The sequence below is a fragment of the Saccoglossus kowalevskii genome, chromosome 1 (assembly GCF_978046115.1).
Source record: "Saccoglossus kowalevskii chromosome 1, keSacKowa6.1, whole genome shotgun sequence".
Taxonomy (NCBI): domain Eukaryota; kingdom Metazoa; phylum Hemichordata; class Enteropneusta; family Harrimaniidae; genus Saccoglossus; species Saccoglossus kowalevskii.
The window spans coordinates 46384290-46400673 of NC_140641.1; the positions used below are offsets into that span (position 1 = coordinate 46384290).

General features: G+C 34.2%; 1 protein-coding gene across 1 annotated transcript in view; it reads right to left on the minus strand.

Annotated features, from left to right (window-relative positions):
* The window catches only part of LOC100378185 (uncharacterized), a 58384-nt gene extending 42000 nt beyond the window's left edge, over positions 1–16384 (minus strand). The window contains exon 1 of the mRNA XM_085496450.1: positions 16111–16384. Coding sequence (XP_085352576.1) covers positions 16111–16122 — 12 coding nt within the window. The 5' untranslated portion in view covers positions 16123–16384. The remainder of the gene's footprint in view (positions 1–16110) is intronic.

The following is a 16384-nucleotide window of genomic DNA, read 5'->3' on the forward strand; positions in this document are numbered from 1 at the left end:
TTGGACTAATAGTTCACAAGATATTTAAAAAAAATGCTAAATCAATTAAATCTGACGATAATCTGACTTGAATGAGAATACTTTCCCAACTTCACGCTCATCACAATCAGTTTGTTTGAAAATAAAATATAACAGTGGCCCCAACAAACTAAAACTAATTATAATATTAATTGCCTCGGCTTATGCTTATTTTCCAAGCAAAACTCATTCCCTCAGGGGTCAATTTCCATATGAACATTTTAACAGAATTGGCTACAATTGTCTTAAATATTTAAATATGCATCTTTGGATTATATTTTCAAATGTGCAGTTCGCTATATTTCACAAACAATTTGTATAAAACAAAACATTGAAATGCATAGCCTTCATATAAAATAGTGACAATTCAATTAGGGGATATTGTCACAAAAATATCTTCATTCAGGAGATTGCAGCATTTTTCTGTATTGCGTTTTGTTTTTGTTTCTTGGTTCAATTTTTATTGGCCTCGTTTTTTTTTATTTTTCTCTCGATTTTTTTCTTCTTCAGTTTTTATTGGTCTTGTTTTTTTTTTCTCTCATTTTTTTTTTTTTTATTTGAATTTTTATTGGCTGTGTTTTTTTGTTTTTTTTATTTGAATTTTTATTGGCTGTGTTTATTTATTTATTTTATTTGTCTCTCGTTTTTTGGGGGGGTGCTGATTTTAATTTTGTGTTTTTGGTCGTGTTCTTATTTTCTTTTCTCAGCTGGACTAATATATGATTTCAGTACTTTGCATAAATTAGAATTTGTACCATGACGATGATAGATTTGAGTTCACGTTTTATTTTCCAGTAATTTAGTATATTTTAAGAACTTTTCTGTTTTCCCCATTATCTTTGTATTCGTTATTTTTTTTCTTTGTTACAGTTTTTTTTGGCTTCGCTGTCGACTTTGTTGAGCGAAGCTTATCATATGAGTGATTGTCAGGGTGCGTCCGGTGTCGTCAGTGTCAATGTTTTACTTTTTTGACCTCTTCTTGAAAACTACAAGCCTGAATGCTTTGATACTTGGTGTCTATGTACCTTGGGTGGGCCTCTCTTAAATTTGTCCATTTCATGATGATATATTCAATTCTCTAATTTTGGTGAAAATTTTTGTCATTTTTGGTAAAAAGTGATATTTTCGACTTCTTGTTGAAAGTCTGATTGCTTTGATACTATACAAACATGTACATATTGTTCATTTTCTAATGATATCTTCTGTTTTTTAATTGCAATGTGCATTGCTATGTGCATCTCAGCCGACAGGCCGCTTGTTTAAATAAGAAATTTTTTAGATCTGCTAGCTTTTTAGCCTAGTAATGTCCAGCAAATCGTAGTTTTATTGCATTTTCATTTTTTTATTTTATTAAATGCTATTCATGTATACAACATGATTGAGTTTTCACTTATGTTTACGTTTTATTACTGTTATTACTGTTATTACTGTTATTACTGTTAAATATTGAATAAAGTTATATTTAACTAATACTGTAGACTGGCACAGTCTGAGCGATTCATTTCTTTATGGAGGTGTTAACACAAAATCACCCAGACTAGACGTTTTTGCCGCGCCCTCTGTGGTGAAAGCAGGAACTAGTGTGTTTTCATACTAGTTTTTATGTTAATGAGCAGAATGACAGGCAAGAACATTATTCAATCAAAGTAAATTGATCTTTAAACTATATGTAGTTAAACTTTGTACCTGAAGACTTCCCTTTTCTTCAAGTTACTCGATCGTCAATCATAACAAACGAATTACTATTCATAACGTTCTGTAAAAATTATTCTAATGGAGAGAAGTAGCCTGCGTGTAGCTTTATCTCGCCTGGGTTACAGTGAAGCACGATCTGCACAGAAAACCCACAATGTTTACCTTCTTATGCAGTACGCACACCCTCACGCCTTTTCTGTAAACGTTCAGTGATGTCACTGCATTCATGAATAAATAATAGCAACAGATTCGCTGCAAATAAGACCAGTCTGTGGTGGTTTCGGGTTAACCCCACTTTTTCACTAAACTATGTTTCCTAATTTTTTTAACTGAAAAAAAATCACCACAGCTGGGCTAGACTACTAATACTGTTATGAATTTGTTATATTTATTGAATTATCAGTCCCAGGGTCTATGGTTCACTCCCTGACAGTGTTAATTCTTACGTAAAATGGTATTCCTATGTAGAGCAAACCACACTAGCTATTTAATTATTGTCTGGCAATATAATTGAATAGCCCCTATATAACCACCAAAGTATCGAAATGTTTAATTGACTGTAATATTGATAATATTTCTCAAAAAAAAATCGATGATAACTTACAACAGAGGTACATTACTTGGAGTTTGCAACTACGGTGACATGATACCAAGATCCTGTTTCAATCTCGCATAAGCGTTCCCTGCTCAGAACAATGCGAATGCACATGTGGATCAAAATAGCTGCTCACAATATGACGGATTACAATAACTATATTTTCTGTACATTTTCTATGTATTACATTTTTTCACTATAAATGTGGTAATACATATTTTATTGTTTTTATTACAAACCGTCTATGTCATGTCAAAAGGTTGTAGCCTCAGTCTCGCTATCTACGAGATGAGAATTGAATGGGATCTTGGAATGATGTCACCATGCAGTACTATGCACGTTGCAAACCCCAAGTAATGTACCTCTGCTTATAATTATAATAATTAATAATTGTATCTAAACTGAAAACAATTGAAAATAGCATCAAATAGCCTAATATAGATGTCTTCCAGTCACCCTGTTTTTTTTTATAATATATGGGGATAATCTATACCTACCGGGTAGGACCAGTGTCACGCGCAATGTAATATTACCGTAATTGGTATAGTACAGGTGTGATGGTTCAAATACCAAAATGGCAACAGTAACATAAAGACTTCCCTGACGGCGATGATAACATACGAACACGGAGCCAACAGATGTGGTTTCAACTGGTACTGGTATTATTATACTCTGCAAACATCAAGTACAATAACACGGTAAAACTCCAAACCTCCAATAACTAGATACTTAAACTCCAACACAATTCAACGAGATCTCCGATCTGAACTCAGTGCTGAACAACTCCCCTATATATACCTCCACTGTCTATAAATAGACCATTACATCAGCATACATAATGAGTCTGGCACTTGTTACAAATTTCTAGAATGTTCCATTACCTTCTATTGCCTCCTACAGTGTTCTATTACCTATTCAACTAGTTTCTAATCTAGAATATTCCACCCAGACACAGTACGGTTCTAGAACATTCTCAGTGACACGGAAGTGGTAAATAAGTCGTATGCGACAACCAGTAAATTGCATTAATTAAGCATTTAAAGGTCAAATCTAATTGTCACTGATGGCAGAACAATTTACCAACATCTGTTAAATATAATTTTTGTTGTTAAATAAAAAATTATTAATATTTTTACGGCTGATTTGCAGCGTGCCATTCAGTGTATTGTAGAGCGATATACTAGTATAGTGAAATGATTGAAAATAAATAAAATATTAAAAACAGAGCAGAGCAGAGCAGGGCAGCCAAGTTTTACCTTCCCTGTTGTCTTGCAAAACATTTTGACAAATTTCAAACACTGATAACAAACAAGTAACCTGTAAAATGCTGTGTGGGTAATATTTTTATATTGATTTTTGTTGCATTTGCAGCAAATAGTTACCAAACAATGAGAAATCTATAGGATTGGATATACCTCTCAGCTGGCTTCACATGCATAGTTCAAGACTGCCTAACCACTGCTTACACCAGGATTTAGTTACAGCACCTAGCACCTAGACAATCTGTGGTTACAGCTTCATGTTCCGAGTAAATGACATTACAATAGAAAATAGAAGACTGGCACTCCCATGCAATTAATAGCAAGTGAAATTCCTGGGATTGAAACATAGATTTTGAAGTCACTGATGTAGGCATTGAATAACTTCAAGTTGGCATAAAGACAAGGTAGTTTATTTAATCAGTGCTGAACTAGAGGCTGAAATTATAATTAAGTTCGTTGTCATATAATTTGTTTATTTCAATTTCTCCTGAAGTCAAATAGAATACACTGGTGAAAGGATGTTTTGGGGGTGTAGTTTATATGGAGTGGTAGGGTTGGGTGTCATATAATTTGTTCATTTCCAACTCTCATGAAGTCAAATAGAATTTCACTTAATTTATTTTTGATGAAAAGTTTTTAAGCATTACGTGTGAATCCAATTTTCGCTGTGCTGTATCAAGTCTCAATAGAGTATGAGGGAAATACCATTTTCACTGGGATTTATTTTAGCGGAAAAATGTTTACAGTGAAAGGAAGTATTCCACATTATTACATATATATTGCAGTTTATTTTGATTCGTACATGAAATCGAAATCGGTATTTCCACATCCCATATGCAAATGAGGTCTGAGAGCAAATAAATTTGTCCGTTCAGGAGTAGCATTTTTTGAATAATAGCAGAAATAAACAATATTTAGAAGTACGATATTTTACCCTTGGGTACATGAAAATACTTGCCGAGTGAAATGAAATTTGAACAACAGTAATGGTACTTCTAGGCAGTCACTTATTTTGACTAAAACTAATTTGCATATCACCCATGCCATAATGTTTTTGGTAATTTCATGGTCAATATGCAAATGAACATGGTATTGGCGATCCGCTCCACTAATTTTTTGTGTGTGTGTGATTTCCAGTGTTTTCACCGTTTCACGTTTAATTCTTCTGTGATTTTTTTGGCTTGGCTGATTTCGCTCAAACTTAGCAGGTAAGTCACATGTTCACCTGAGTTATTAAGAAAAATGTTGCCCACCGTTGCCATAGCAACAGCCAAAAATGTTTCTCCTAGCTCCTACAGATTTTGGATACACCTTAGACCTAGATTATTCTACTCAGCTTGAGTGGTGGCACAAAGTTACTACATGTATTTGTCAAATCTGAAAACAAATTCTGACCATCGTTTCCATGGCAACAGCTAAAAATTGATTTTTTTTTTACCTTCATGCCAAATGTATCACACCCTACATTTCTATGATTAAAAAGCACGGACGTAGCTCATTCTACTCAGCTTGAGTGTGGGCAACAATTCACTGTTTTTTTATGTCTATTTTTATTACCGATGAGATTGATCCCAACGTGGGGTAACTTTTCACCAGCAACGGCTTTTAAATCCTCTGAGATTTTTTTGGGCTTGTCTAATTTTGTTCATACTTCACAGGCATGTTGTAACGTCACTAATTGGAAAAACAATCCTGGCCCACAGCTACCATGGCAACAGCCAAAAACTGTTTTTTGAATACTTTCGCCCCAAATTTATTACCTCCTACCAGTCTTGTAATCATGCTTTTTATTTTGGCTACGTTGCACACCAATAAGAGATCACCGGCGCCAACATTGTTACACTGTATCAAAGTAATCTCAATGCAACTTTGAATGAAATGTAAATGCTGTCTCCAATCACAGTCCCTCAACAAGAGACTGTGCTCCAATCTAGAAAATACTATCGCAAAACGGTTGGAAATGATAAATTTAACGGCAGAATACGTCCTAGCAATAAAATAAAATGACTTCTAACCACTTAATGTTTTTTTGCGAACTTCATATACAATGCCCGGTTTTAGTTATACACCGACATTAGCTTCACGTTCATGTCCTACCATGGCAACAGTCGAAAACATATTGCTTGTTTTTTGAGCGGAGCGGATCGCCAACCAGCTTGTTTTCATTGGGAAAATCATTCAGCAACATTTTGGCATATTAGGTGTACATCACATGGAATACTATGATTGAGAGAGCTTGATGTATGTTGACTGAGTTTTATATACTATGAAGGGCTCTTGGAAGATCCACCCGCAGTAAAATTAGCGATTGTCATGGAGGCGCAACCATCAACATCAAAATACCAGGAGATTTCCACTGGCAACACTGCGGCATTACCCAGTCCCAAATAAAGATTACCAATGCCAAATGAGCAACATTTTAACTGGTAATCAAGATTCATTCAACCCACGGCTAATAAGCAACATCACTAGACGACCGCTAACGACGCAAGTCATCCCGTCAGTGGAGTACCACAGTAGCACGGCATGTTTGCCTTCACCATTGTATTGAAACAAATCACTATCTTCTTAACCGCCCTCAGCGTTGAAATTGGGGCAGGGGACCAGACTAACAAACCATGTGGTGTGCCGTTCTCCTTCAAACCAGGGATTCGATCAATAGGGGAGTTTCAGTAAAAAAACACATTGCAAATCATGCAAATTCAACATTTTCAAACCAGTATACTAAATCAAAAATGCTCAGCGATGCAAAAGAAGGATAGATATTACTTTGCAGTATACACATCTCTGTTGATACTATCCCTCACATATTCTAGTCCCCATTATTCCTGCGTCAAATGGAATAGCCTCTTTCCATGTTGACATTTTGAGCAAAGTCATGTGATAGGCTGTTAAAATTAGCTGTTACATACTCTTTCGCCGGTCTGGAAAATGTTTAATTAGCTCTCATTCAAGCAACAATGCAGATTTCCCAGTGGGAGTGAAACTAGAAACTCTGCCATTAAAATATAGGGGTGTTTTCAGCAAAAAACGAATAACCCTTGAGTGCACACAATACACTGAATTTCAGAACACATCTTGCATTAGTTACAGCAGCAGAATACCACAGAAATATATTTATATAAAAATAAACACTATATAATGTATTTCGGCCTGAACCCTCTCTATTGCAATTCCAGGAATTACCCCCATATCCATTTTCTACCTTAGTATCACCAACCCTTGAAAATATAACCATGTCAGGAATATGATTTTTTAACATTAAAATGATTGACATTTGTATCTGATCGTCAAACAAGTACTTGTCCATATTGAGAGATATTGCTCTGGAACAGCATTCAAAATCAGCCATTTTGAATACATGTATATGTAAAACATGATGAATAACGAATATATAAAATTTGAATATATAATCAATCAAAGCATTTAAGAGATATGGCTCTAGAAGTCCAATCTTTAAAACAAAATGGCCGCCAGTCAGCCATTTTGAATCCAATCTGAAAAATAATATGACGTGCATCAGGAACCCATAATGTCTAATGTATGTACCAAGTTTGAAAGAAATCCATCCATAAATGCCAGAAAAGCTTGATATTTGATGATTTTTTAGCATAAAAATGACCACCATTTGGCCATTTTGAATAGGATCGTCAAACCAATATATCTGTTTATCTATGACACGATGTATGACGAATATTTAAAATTTGAACATAATCAGTCAAAACAAGTTAGAGATATGAATCTAGAAGACCATTCATTAAAACAAAATGGCCGCCAGACAGCCATTTTGAATCAGATCTGAAAAATAAATGATGTGCATCAGGAACCTGTAATGTCTAATATATGTACCAAGTTTGAACAAAATCCATCCATAAATGCCAGAAATGCTTGATATTTGATGATTTTTTAGCACAAAAATGGCCACCATTTAGCCATTTTGAATAGGATCATCAAACTAATATATCTGTCTATCTATGACATGATGTATAATGAATATTTAAAATTTGAACATAATCAGTGAAAGCAAGTCAGAGATATGGCACGAGAACCACATTCATTAAAACAAAATGGCCGACAGTCGGCCATTTTGAATCCTATCTGAAAAACAAGGTCCCATAATGTCTAATGTATATACCAAGTTTGAACAAAATCTATCTGTAAACAGCCGAGAAATGCTTGATTTTGATGATTTTTAGCACAAAAATGGCTACCATTCGGCCATCTTGAATCAGATCGTGAAACAAATTGACGTGCATATGCATAATATCATGTATGATGTATGTGTGAAGTTTGATTGTGATTGGTCCAGGCATTTCTAAGATACAGGTCCGGGCGCACGCACAGACGCACAGAAGTCCCCGTTTTCGAACTGCGTATGAACTGGGACTAAAAAACAATCACAAAACTGGTTACGAGCCAGTTAAGCGAGGCTAACCGAGTCATAACCTCGGTGTGGTTCGTAACCAGTCTCGTGATTGGTTGTTGACAAATTTTGAACAGGCCACGCCTCCAACTGAGCCGTGCGTTTGGGCAAACCGTTAATTATTCATAAATGGATTCAATTTGTGTAGTTTTCTTGATTTATTCTGCTGATATAGGTAAAATATAGATAAGGCTTTGGCGAAATTTGAATGAGCAACTAATATTCTTCAACCTGGTGTTTTTTATAGATTTAATTTTTCATTCTTTTTGACTGTTTTTTCGAGTTTAAAAAATGTGAGCTGGCTGGAGCCTTCATCTCTTGTCTATTTCTTACACTAGATACCAGCCTCTAGTACTCTTACTCCTATGTTTAAATATGATGATCCTAATAACCCATCAAATTATCGTGGTATCTCTGTGGGGGAGTTGTTGTGGCAAACTTTTCTGTCAAATTATTGCAGACAGAATATCTAACTACAGTTATGGATCTCGAACAGCGGATCACATCTTAATTTGACTTCCCTCATTCACACATACACTAAGAGTAAAGGTGGTAAGTCAAAGCGCATATTTACTTGTTTTGTTGATTTCAAAAAACCTTTGATTCTGTTTCCTTTGAACTTGTATTTGAAAAATTGCATAAATATGGAATCACTGGTAACATTCTACACCTCATTACTAGTCCTTATAATAAGTGTACTGCATCTGTTAAACTTTCTTATGGTATTATTTTGAATGCAAGAAAGGGGTATGTCATTCTAGCATTGAATGAAAATTCTCTACACCAACAACTTAATGTACTGGCAGAAATCGCTTTTAAAAATAAATTGGAAATAAATATATCTACAATTGAGGAGGTTACCTCTTACACATACTTGGGTTTAATCTTTTCTAATAATGGATCCTTCAAGTTAGGTAAAAATAATCTTTTATGGAAATCAAGTAAAGCCTTTTTTTCACTTAAAAGTAATTTTGACTTCAATTATTTAATCAAAATTTTTTCAATAGTCTTTGATTCTTATATTCAACCTATTCTTTCATATTCATCTGAAATTTCGGGGGCTTTTGAGAATTATAACATGAACAATATTGACAAAACCAAGTATGAAATTTCGCACTTAAAATTCTGTAAAAATACTTTAGGAGTTAAAATTAGGTCATCTAATATTGCTGTGAGAATGGAACTCAGTCGTTTACCAATTCATAAAATTCACTTGAATGTCTTCAAATATTGGTTTCGTTTACTCTCCTCTGCTCATCTCTGAGCATCTTTCAACTTTTGGAATTAAAGCTGGGCACACAATATTAAACTTTTGTTGCATAAACTAGGACTCAGCAATTTCTGGTTGAAAATTCTGACTAATATTACTAATGGCAATTTCAATGGGAATAACTATCTGAACATAATTAAATATAGACTGAAAGACCAGTACGTTCAGCTCTGCAGTTCCCATTTGGGAAACAAGAGCAAACTGAAGATTTATAGAAATATTTGTAATTACAACTGTAAACCTAGTGAATATTTTAATGCTATTGAAAACCCATCCCACGTACAGGGCAATTCTTACTAAACTATGCATTAGTGCCCATAACCTGAACATTGAATCAAAGAAAGCTTAGAAAGAACTCCCATGTGCTGAGAGTATTGGAGACACATTAAATATAATTAAAAATTACTTGTCAGAGATAGTGATAGTGAAGGAAAAGCCGAAAACTAATAATGCACATCAGAAAATTAATATGAACAGATTTTAATGGAAAACTAATGAGGTCTGCGCAATGTAACAGACCATCTATGTACCAAGTTTTATTGAAATGTGATTGGAACCAAAAAAAATTATAAATTATTATGCTAATTAGGGAGTTAATATAAACAGATTTTAACCATAAACTAATCAGGTTTGTACATTGTCCTAGAGCATCTTTGCAATGAGTTTCATTGAAATGGAATAATTAGTACTTTAGATATCAGTGTCATAGCTTAAAAGTGGTTAATTATGTAAATTAGTAATTAATATGTACATATTTTGACCCACAATTGTCTATTGTCCTACAGCATCCATGTACAAAGTTTCATTGAAATGTGATGATTAGTACTTGAGAAATCAGTGTGAAAATTAATTAATTATGCAAATTAGGTAATTAATATACACAATGATTTACCCTAAAACTAATCAGGTCTCTTGATAGTCCTAAAGGATCTATGTACCAAGTTTCATTGCAATGTGATAATTAGTACTTGAGATATCTGTGGAAAAGCTGAAAATTAACTAATTATGCAAATTAGGTAATTAATATGCACAAATATTTATCCCAAAACAATCAATCTCTGCATAGTCCTTGAGTATCTATGTACCAAGTTTCATTGAAATGTAATGCTTACTACTTGAAACATCAAAAGCTGAAAATTTAATTATGCAAATTAGGTAATTAATATGCTCAAATATTTATCCCAAAACAATCAATCTCTGCATAGTCCTTGAGTATCTATGTACCAAGTTTCATTGAAATGTAATGCTTACTACTTGAAACATCAAAAGCTGAAAATTAATTAATTATGCAAATTAGGTAATTAATATGCACTAACATTACCTTAAAAACTATCAGGTCTGTGCAGTGTCATATGACATCTATGTAGTTTCATTGAAATGTGATAATTAGTACTTGAAGTATCAGTGGAAAAATCGAAAATTGACTAATCATTATGCTAATTAGGTAATTAGTAATTAGGTAATTTTTACCAAAAACTAATCAAAACCAAGCATTAGTTCAGAGCATCCATGTACCAAGTTTCATCAAAATCCAATAAGTGGTTCTTTAGATATCAATGGAACAGCTAAAAATTAGCTTATTATCATGCAAATTAGGTAATTAATATGCATGAAATTTTACCAAAACCTAATCAAATCTGCGCATTAGCCCAGAGCATCTATGCACCAAGTTTCATCAAAAACTGATGTATGGTTCTTGAGATATCAGTGGAACAGACGGACACACACACACACACACATACACATACACACATACATGTACACACATACAGACACACTAACCGCAAAGACTCCCATTTTGTGCTTCGCACATGGGAGTAAAAAATGAGGCATATATCCATCTATCCCCCCCTGTATGTTTTCATACATGTCAATTTTGTACAAACCATAGGTGGAATCTGAATACCATTTCGTCACTGAGTGTACCAAACTCAACCCGACAAGGGATAAATTCTTCAACACAATTGCATCCTTTTATCACACATTTAGTAGTGTAGCGTAGCGTAGCGTAGCGTAGCGTAGCGTAGCGTAGCGTAGCATAGCATAGCATAGCATAGCATAGCATAGTATATTTTATTTGACTCAAATTAATGAATTGGGAATACATTAACCATGGTCTATAATCAAGAACAACAACAACACAATAACAAGAAATACAGATATAAAAAATACAATAAAATGTTAAAACAGATAACACTAACAACTATTAGGTATTACATTGTAAAATTATGTTAATAAACTTTCCTAGACTATTGGCAATGAAACTGTCTTTTATTCCCATAATATGCACAAACTTATCTTCTTTTGGTAATTTTAAAATATTATCATTGTATAATGATAGAGTATTCCATAAGTAGCTACGTGCCTTTACAATTTCATCCAGTTTGCAGTCAAAAAGAGCATGCATTTCATCACCAACAGACTGATCAGAACACAGTGTGCAAAATCTTTGCTCTGAGGGTATTTTTTGGTATCTTAATTTTTCAATTGGTAATTTATGTGCTGAAATTCTAAATTTGGTTACACTTACTCTGTGATTTAAATTATTAATTTTATTCAGATATGGTTCAAATTCATAATCTGATTTGTATTTATTGTAAATACGTAGTTTATTATGTTCCTTTTTGGATAGAGTTGGCAACCAAATTTTTTCATAGTAAATTCTTTTAAGATTGTTTCTAAAAATGTTAGCATTATGATTTGTTTCATTTAATCGAGTTATTTCAAGTAGTTTGCTAACAAAGTTTGCCCATGAATTACTATTGATTGTACACTCTGACTGATAAGCACAGTGCACTATATTACTGCATTCGTTATTTTTTACTCTTAACCAAAACTTGTACATTTGGGTACAAATTTCAGTAATTAGGGGATAACTGCCAAGCTCTGCTCTAACAGCAATATTACTTGCTCTTTTGTGAACACCAAGTAGTTGTTTGCAGAATTTGATGTGGATTGATTCAATTTTTGAGCTATCACTAAATAATTACTGAATAAATAATTCAGGGGTGATATTAGGTTTAAAATTAAAAGCTGCCCAAATTTTCGAGACGTATAGTAGAATAGACATAACAGAACTACGAAATAGTTTAATTGCATTAATTGGTGAGGCAATAATGTTGTTTAATAGCAGAGTTTAGTATGTTGAACAACACCCACATTCTACTTTATCATGGATCCTCTATCTGATATTGCTCACTGGGTTGGGTCATACCTTTATCAAATGAACAATCTGAGAGAATACTTTGCTGCTGTGTAATTTTATGTATATTTTTTTGTTTTTGTTTTACCCAGATCTTTAGCTTATTCAACCTTTGTATCGGCAGCATGAAAACAGTAATACATATCTTTAAATTACATTTCTTTTCTATATTGCCATAAATCAGTTACATATTTCCTAATTAAAGCTGATGAGGTATTTCCCACATTTTCATTTATGTTCCATAGTGTATCACCAAAAAGGAAATTGAACCTATAATACAACCCCCCAGAAAAAAAACTATTCATTAGTGATGAAGATTCAACATAGTTTCTCAGTGAGGTTTCTAATGCTAAATAAAATTCCTTTCTAATATGATTAGATGACTTACAAATATAAAGAAAGTAGTAAATGTCTTCTTTGCCCTGATTGCAGACTCCACAAATTCCATTACCCCTGTAATTTTTCCATCCCATTTTGTTACCTTCAAGATCTAAAGAGTTTGACCTAGTTTTAAAGACAAGGGAGACATATACCATGATGATCATAAGAATCCATTATGTAATTTTCTTTTTTAATGTTTCTTTTAATCCAACAGTAGTGTTTTAATGATTTCATCTTCTCTAAATTTTGTGTAAACATGTTTATTTCGGCAAAGTTAATATGCGTTGTACTCAGGTATACCCACTGAGTTAATCAAACTCCTGGGGGACTGGCAGAGCAAGTCCTTCAGAAAATATCTGCATCCATCCCTTCCTCTGAGGCGCCAAACAATGAATCAATTCATAGCCAGACTACCTTCTACGTAACAACTACTCTCACTACGATGTCTTGGATCTTTGGGGACTTTAGTCCATTAGTTTAGTTTGTAGTTTTTAGATATGTACGTTACAAGTGTTTTCAAAGTCAGCATGTTCACATTTACATAGCATTTGCATAAATTTGCATATTCCTTGTGAAAACACTTGTTTTTTAGTTCATAGTGCTTTAGTAATAAACTACCCCCAATATGGATCCAAGACATCTATGTGTATGTGTGCGTTATTCTCTTTGACCTCCCAAACTGCCTGTCCCTATTGCTGTGGTGCAGTGCCCTCACCATCAAAATACCAGGAGATTTCCACTGGATTTAAATTTTTTTTACTGATTTTGATAAAACTTCTTATCCATTTTGGATTTTGGGGTATTTCATTTCCATACCCCCAGAAATGGAAGGTTGTGGTCAATAAAGACACAAAGACAAACAAAATGGCGCCAGATTCCTACAAATCAGGAAAAAAAATCACAGCCAAACGATCAGTTGGGGCACAGTTACTGTGATTGCATGTATGTATGGGGGTCTAAAAACTAACTCTGCGACGCGATTGTGCGACTCGCCGAATGTCGATTATTGCACTCTGCGACAGGATCGCAGTGTCACTCTGCGAAGAGTACGATTCCTATTGGTTGGTTGGTCGAACAGCGCGAATCCCAATGGTCGATGTTCACCGCAGGCCTTATAAAAAATTAAGTTTTAAATGGTAATCAAAGAAAGCTTAGAAAGAACTCCCGTGTGCTGAGAGTATTGGAGACACATTAAAAATTAATTAAAAATTACTTGAACTTGAAATATTGATGGAAAAGCTTATACAAATAAGGTAACTAATATGAACAGATTTAAGTTTAAAACTAATAAGGTCTGGACAATGTAACATCTATGTACCAAGTTCCATTGAAATGTGATTAGAACAAAAAAATTATTAATTATTGTACTAATTAGAGAATTAATATAACAGTTTTTAACCCAAAATTAATCAGGCTGTCTATCCTAGAGCATTTATGTACCAAATTTTACTCAAATGAGATGATCAGTATTTGAGATATTAATTAATTATGTTAACTAGGTGATTAAGAAGCATAAATATTTATCAAAAACTAATATAGTGTATAGTCCTAGGTTCATTGAAATGTGTTGATGCGTACTCTTTAAAATCCAATGAGTGGTTCTTTAGACATCAGTGCAACAGCAAAAAATTAATTAATTATGCAAATTAAGTAATTAATATGCACAATTATTTATCCCAAAATTAATCAGGTCTCTGCATAGTCCTAGAAGGTCTATGTCACAAGTCTCATTGAAATGTGATGAGATATGAGATATCAGGTGAAAAGCTGAAAATTAACTAATTATGCTAATAAGGTGATTAATATGCACAAATATTTACCCAAAATCTAATTAGGTCTCTGCACAGTCCTCAAGTAACTATGTACCAGGTTTCATTGAAATGTGATGATTCCTACTTGAAATATCAAAAGCTGAAAATTAATTAATTATGCAAATTAGGTAATTAATATGTACTGATATTACCCTAAAAACTATCAGGTCTGTGAAGTGTCATATGACATCTATGTACCAAGGTTTATTGAAATATTATGATTAGTACTTGAGATAACAGTGGAAAAGCCAAAAATTGATTAATCATTATGCCAATTAGGTAATTGATATTCATGGGTTTTTTACCCAAAACTAATCAAATCTGCGCATTAGTTCAGAGCATCCATGCGCCAAGTTTCATCAAAATCCAATGAGTGGTTCTTCAAATATCAGTGGAACAGTCTTAGAACAGCTTAAAATCAGTTAATTATCATGCAAATTAGGTAATTAATATTCAAGGGTTTTTACCCAAAACTAATCAAATCTGCGCATTAGTTCAGAGCATCCATGTGATAAGTTTCATCAAAATCCAACGAGTGGTTCTTCAGATATCAGTGGAACAGTCATGGAACAGCTAAAAATCAGCTAATTATTATGCAAATTAGGTAATTAATATTCATAATTTTTACCAAAACCTAATCATCTCTGCGCATTGTCCCAGAGCATCTATGTACCAAGTTTCACCAAAATTTGATTAGTGGCCGCACTGTTCGGTGATCGGCAAGCACATGGAAGACAAATTGTGGGACCAAACAAATGAACACTAGAACACTAAGCCGGGGTATTTGAAACCGAAATTGTCATCTAAGCGTTAGGCCGTCGCTGATTGGCTGCTGAGCTGGAATGCCTATTTTTAGTTTTAAATACCCCCAGGAAAGTGTTCCAGGTTCTTCGCGTAATTAGGTGTTCGTATGCAAAAACAACAACGACGAATTGGGCCGAATTTTGTTATCGGTTGGCTTAATATGACCCCAACGGACCGTATTTTTGTGAAAGATTGGTATTTTTTACAAGATTGCGTTAATGTTACCAGCTCCCTGATGTTACACCGTAATAAGGCACCCAACACCAACGTGCATGTGTTTTGTAACCCCTCTCATCCCCTCCGGGGGATGTTATACATGTTAATAAATCAATGTTAAATACTTGCTGATTACCAAACCGTGCGACATGTCGTCGGTAAATACTTGTTTACCGTAGTTCGCGAGCATTCAGGCGAAATAACCATTTAAAACTGAACATTTCTATAAGGCATGCTGTGTACCCTTACATCGATCGACCATTGAGATTCGTGTTTTCGACCAACCAACCAATGGAAATCGTGCTTTTCGCAGAGTGACCCCCCATACATACCTCGTGATTGGGGTAACCCAAAAGTGAATATATGTTATACTTGTACACCAGCTGATGTTACGTGACTGTGTTTTAACAAATTGTAGTACAATCGTACTTACTATTTCCGCCATGTTATAAACTGTTGAAAAGAAACGCTTGTTGTGGCAGGCACAGTCTCTTCCTCTGTATGGCAGGTCACAATAAGTTGCCGAGCACTAAACCGGAGAATGGCGGGACAAATCAAGGCCGCTCAACTGAAGTTCAACAATGCAAAATGGGGTTATCAGTTTGTTGCTAAGGGATTGGTCAGTTACTTCGGCCTAGGGGGGGTCGGCAGATTCCATTTTGCCAGCTGTAAATCTCAGTTGACCCACCCCCTATCAAATAAAAAAA